At 48.4% G+C, this 6,000-nt stretch overlaps 1 protein-coding gene across 2 annotated transcripts in view; it reads right to left on the bottom strand.

Moving 5' to 3' along the window:
* Positions 1-4,207, bottom strand: part of dclk2a (doublecortin-like kinase 2a) — a 59,213-nt gene extending 55,006 nt beyond the window's left edge. For both annotated transcript variants that reach the window (XM_056280065.1, XM_056280064.1), the window contains exon 1: positions 3,327-4,207. In XM_056280065.1, coding sequence (XP_056136040.1) covers positions 3,327-3,729 — 403 coding nt within the window. In that variant the 5' untranslated portion in view covers positions 3,730-4,207. The remainder of the gene's footprint in view (positions 1-3,326) is intronic.
* Between the last annotated feature and the right edge of the window lie 1,793 nt (positions 4,208-6,000).

The raw sequence follows: 6,000 nt of genomic DNA on the forward strand, positions 1-6,000 counted from the left end.
ACAGTAACCCTGTAGCCACAACTAGCAATCCTGCAAGAATTAACTAATCCTCAGGAATCAGGGACACTTCGTCATTTCACTTCATGCATTTGTGCACATGAAATGAAACAAAATGCCATTTCCCCCCAGCAGTACAACACAAACAAAAACACATCCAAAACTACTAGAACACATATACCCAAACTAACACAAAAAATATACCCAAACTAAACAAAAATATACTCAAACTAAGCATAACAACAACAACAACAAAAATCACTGTCCAAGGGAACCACCGGTCAGCATGGGCTGGCGGCTAGCAGTTAGCTTAGCCCGCCCCGCTTTCGCGTCCTGTCAGAACGCCCTCGGCGTTTTCCCCTCGGGCGCAGCTCCAGGCAGGGGCCGTGGTCCCCGGGTCCACCGCACCAAGCTCTCCCAGCCGATCCAGCGCTCCCAGTCAGACACCCTCGACACACCTCCCCGCACTCCTCACTACGACATCAAAAACACCACAGTCAACGCCAGGTGAGGCCGCAAGACCTCCCTCGGTGTTATCGGAACTGCCGGTCTGCATGGGCTCGCAGTTAGCTTAGCCTGCCCCGCTCTCCCAGCCATCAAACGAAGACAAAACTTAAGACACAGACATTGACAAAGACTCCTGTTGTTTGCCCAACAAGTATAATGCCAACATGAGAAAAACAATAACAGTTAGTGTAACCTATTTTTCTGGACTTGCCTGTTAGTGATTTTAAGTTCCTGTTATAAGCTGTTGCCAGAGTATATGCCTTGAGCTCTTATTTTGAAGGCTGAAGAGAGAGCGGAAGTGCTGTACGCAGCGTCGTGGCTGTGGAGTGTGTGTGTGTGTGTGTGTATACATACACACAGGGTGTTGTGATGCGTCTAGTGCAGCAGTGTGTAGTTGGAGGGAAGGTGCATGTGTTCTTCCAACCCGCTTGTGTCCTTCCTGCCCTTAGCTTGCTGCCGCTGGCTAGCCTTTGTGGCGAATAGGGAAGCATCCTAGCGTGTAAGCCTTCCCTTGCCAGTACATAGCCTCTCTTTCACCAAGACTCCTGCCAGGCCTCCCCGTGGCCACACGTGGTAACTGGGGTCTTGCGGCCCCAGGCTAACTTGGCAGGGGATCTCGGAGCAGCAGTGGGCCCCAGAGATATGGTGTGCAGGCCCACCCTGGTGGACACGCCCTGGCACCTATCAACCACTGCCCCGCTGCCTTGTGGGTGAGTCTGGAAGACATAAGGCTAAGGGAGCTTACCCCAACAGAAAAGCAAGCTGTGGCGGCACGCTTCGAGGCGGTTTCCGAAAAACTGGATTTCCGGCAGCCCCCTGCAGTTGTGTGGAGGTGCCGGTCGTCTAGGGATCCCCCTTGCCATCGGAACCATCTCCTCTACAATCAAGTCATGTGGCGTTGGGAGAAGCGCACCCCCCATGCCACTTTAAAAACCATCTCTGCGCAGGTATCTTCTGCTATCTGAGTCCTCAAAGGACCCACAAATAGAAGAAGATGGTCATCATCGGGCACGATGGACAACCAGCAAGCAAGCAAGGCTGTGGAGTTCTGTTGGGGGGAGAATCCAAATAAAGTGGTCCTCGTGTGAAAGTGGAACCTCCGTATTTGTTATTTTATAGTTTCATACAGTATAGGCGACATCTACAAACCCTCGGTTACGTTGGTGGCAGCGGTGGGATCCGGAAGTGTGCAGATCCTCAGAAGTCTCTTCGGAGCGCGGAATTACAAAGCGCGAGGGCGCGCTTCCGGGGAGGGTGACGACTGTAAACTACTAATAAGACCCGTTAGCCGAGCGGTTAGCGATGTCGCCTTGTGGTGCAGTACACCCAGTATCGAATCCCGCACCAGGCAAGAAAATAAACGGTTAAATTAGTTAGCCAAGTCAAAAGTAATAGCGCAACATCACCCTACAGCACACCCTGTCGCCACATTTAGTGTGCTAGCTAACTACGTTATCTGTACATGTTAGCTAACTATACTAGCTGCTAGTGTAACGTAACTATTTTTGTTTATACAGCGCTAACCTTAGCAAGGCTATAACAATTCCTGGTCTGTAGTGAGTTAGCCAGCCCAGGACAGCTGTGTATTTCACATCACCGAACAATCGACGTGTTTAATTTGATACCAGTACCACGACGTTATAATCACAGAGGGCGAACGACAGCCCGGGTTGTGCTGCGCCGTAACCTCGGGCTCTCTCCTGCGCGCACTTCGCTGTTCCGGATGCAAACACGCTCCAGCCAGCAAACACATGCTGCGTGCAAAGGAGGCGGGAACAAAGCGAACAGACGCCAGTAGAAACTCTACTTCTCATCCAGTGGGGACATGAAGGAGTTAACCTCTGTAGAGCTGATGCACATTAGATTTGATTTAAACGCATACGCAATTAATATCAAATTAGTGGTGGGGACAGGTTTAGGCGATCAGAAAAGGGGTAGGGACATAGCCCCACCGCCCCTAGCATAAATTACGCCCATGATACACTGCGCAGATGGATAGGGGGAGGGAAAACTTTCATCTTCAGTGCCCCGTGGTAAGATCACCCTAAAAGGGCCATTTTAAGGGCAAATGAACCCTGCAACAACAGACGTGCCCTCACAGGCATGCATGCAATCACACGTGCCCACACAAACTCAGTGCACATAAACTCACCGCGCGCGCACACACATACACACGCACACAAACTGTGGTGACTGACGCTCATTAGGTTAGTCCAGCGTTTGACTCAAGTCCCATACACCTACTTGCCTGCTTGGAACACTTCTGCTCAGGCATGGCAGAGTGTCAAACCGTGATGTCAAAGCTGAAGTCCAAACTGCGCATGAGATATTGTGTTTGGACCTTAATATTCAATTATGTGATCAAGACCCTAATGATAAGACATTTTATTGTAGGACTTCCAGTACTCACTTTGATACCAAGGTAAATTAATTCTCAAATAGTCCTCAGTAGGTATCCCAATATGTATGCAAGCTATTCTGTGCTTCTGAATATTTGAATTGGTTATCATGGAGCTTCTGAACATTTCAGTTGGTTATTGTGGTAGCCTTAATAAGCCATCTGCATAAAGGGAAACCCCATGAGTCTACAGTAGCTCTGTACATCACAATATTCACGAACCTCGACTTTGTTGGATGAAACGTGTTCTCTTACAGAAGACTTGACTGTGTGTATTTGTCCATTTCAGCAGACTTTCCCCAAGCTGTTGTCACCTCTATTCCACCCGGTGATAATAATCTAATGGGATGTTTACAATCGACCCACCGGGAAGCTCGCCGCGACCCGAATTCACACGGCGACGAGTTTTAAATAAATTAGTTACCTTCGACCAGCTCTTCCAGACTGCCGATCTTTTTGCCTCCGTCCGACGTGTACAGCGTCCGCACCCCTTGGGGGAGGTTGACGTTGTCCGAAAGGGATCGGGTGAGCTCCATGAGCAAAGCATCCAGGGACCTGAAACGGTCGGGGGACACGGCATACACCAAGCCCTTGAAGTATTTGTCTCCATTGCGATAGAAGCGCACTTTTTTGGCTTTCTTCTCGGAGGTGAGGGACTGGAGTGTGCGCGCGCGGTAGAAGCTGCAGTGCGCGCTGTGGGCCGGGCTGGGCGTCAGTCCGTTACCCCTGGAGCCGGAGCAGGACCCGGCGCCGTTGGCCCGAGACGACCGGTGCGTCTTTTCGCGTTCCTCGAAATGTTCAAATTCAATACTTCTGCTCAGCGACATGTTTTAACTTTTCAAAAGTGCAAAACAAAACAAAAAAACACAAATCACTCAACTTAAACAGGCTTACTAAGACCGCGGTGTGACAACGCGTTGGTGATCAGAATTGAGAGGATACACGTGTGCCTTCCTCCTCCTCCTCCCTCTTCTCGCTGACAGAGGTAAAACGAAGACTCTTCTCACTCAAACTGCCGAAAAAAAACCCAAAATAAATATACAAATAAACCTTAACGCGATGGACGCAGTGCTCCAAGCGGTGGGAAACTCGAGTTTTCATCCGGTTACTAATGTCGCGAATGACAGACAGCTTTGCTTGAGAGGCAGTGCAGTCAAACCGTAGCGGAGCAACACAAGCAAAAAAAGTGGAAAAAAAACAAACAAACAAAAAAGAAAAGCAAAACTTCCAATCCGCCGCACAAGCCGCAAGTCCCCTTTCTTTTTCACATCCTCTCTCTCTCCCTCTCCCTCTCTCTCTCTCTCGCTCTCCGCGTCCCGTCTGTCTTCTGTGAGACTGCATGAGGAGCTGTCAAATCAATGGCATAGGAAGAGGGAATGCCTCACTCGCCTCAGGGTCCTAACGCGTCCGCGTTTCCAGGACCGGAACGAAACAAGAGACGTGCGTTACGTTCAGGACCATTCTGCCTCCATTACAACCAGGGGCGTTTCTAGGAGTTGTCAAGGTCTGGGGCTGAAGGGCGTAGGAGAGAGTTATATATTGGGGGGGGGGCAAAACCCTGTGGGGGGGGTCCGGGGGCATGCTCCCCTGGAATTATAAAAAAGAAAAAGAAAAAATGTTTTAAACTGCCCTTTTATAAGTTTTCAGCAAAGAAAAGCATGTTTCATGGCCATATGATAAGGCCTCCCCCGGAAGAGAGTATAGAACGGTGGCGACATGGCTCAGGAGGTAGAGCGGGTTGTCTAGTAATTGGAATGTCGCTGGTTCGATCCCCGGCTCCTGCGGAGAGCATGTCGAAGTGTCCTTGAGCAAGACGCTGAACCCTTAACTACTTCTGATGAGCAGGTTGGCACCTTGCATGGCAGCCATCACCATCAGTGTGTGAATGGGTGAATGTGAGACAGCCACTGTAAAGCGCTTTGAGTGGTCGGTAGACTAGAAAAGCTCTACATAAATGCAGTCAGTTTACCATTTAACAGTGCAAGAAAGCAATATGCAACAAAATACGCATTTAACCTGCCTGTAATGCATACTGTAAATGCTGTACAGCCTTGTAAGGTCAGGTTGCTGTACTGTATGCAATGTTTTCATTTCTCATATTAAGCTTAACTAGCTAGCAAAGTTACCCAACAGCTTAGTGGCACATTATGAAGTTACCAAACTACCAAAACACAGTACTCTGAAATGAACGCAAATGCTATATTACATTACATTACATTGCAGTCATTTAGCCGAGGCTTTCATCCAAAGCAACTTCCAATAAGTGCATCATTTAATGTAGGAAATCAGGAGAACTACTAGTCATCAGAGGTCATAAGTGCATCTTCTCTCTTAACAAGCATCTAAGAGCAAAACCAGTGCTAAAGTAAAAGCGCGAGAAAGATTTTTTTTAAAATGAGTGAATACAATAAGTGCTATGAGCAAGTAACAGGGTAGTATATATCAATGTTTTATATATATCTATATAAAACATTGTATTCACAATAAGGTTAATGTAACCCATTCCGTATTAACGTTATAGCATCCCCGCAACCCTGACAGCAGGATAAGTGGTTTGGATAATCGATGGATGGATGGATGGACCTTTAGAATGTATTTGTGTGTGACTATCACAATGTCTCTGCTAGCTAAAGTTAGCCTTCCCGCTCATTGTCTAGCATTGACAGGAGTTAGCAAAAATACATTTACTTAATTAAATACGTATGTTTCAACCTCAGGTTTCATCATAATGACACGTTTATCTTTTAAAAATGGTTAAGTACACTTTGTTTGTGAGGTCATTTACAAACCTGTGAGTGATGATGGCACCCCGACGTCGGCCATCACACCTCTGGAGCTTGTTCAGAAAGCTGCAGCTCGTCTGGTGTTCAACCACCCTAAGTTCTCCCACACAACTCCCCTTCTCATGTCCCTACACTGGCTCCCAGTAGCTGCTCGCATCCAGTTTAAGACTCTGGTGCTAGCCTACAGGGCAGTGAAAGGAACAGCTCCTTCCTATCTCTAGGCCATGGTCAAGCCCTACACCCCCGCCCGACCACTTCGCTCTGCTGCCTCAGGACGCCTGGTTGCCCCATCGCTCAGAGGCCCCTGCTGCCGAT

This window comes from Lampris incognitus, chromosome 5, assembly GCF_029633865.1.
Source record: "Lampris incognitus isolate fLamInc1 chromosome 5, fLamInc1.hap2, whole genome shotgun sequence".
Taxonomy (NCBI): domain Eukaryota; kingdom Metazoa; phylum Chordata; class Actinopteri; order Lampriformes; family Lampridae; genus Lampris; species Lampris incognitus.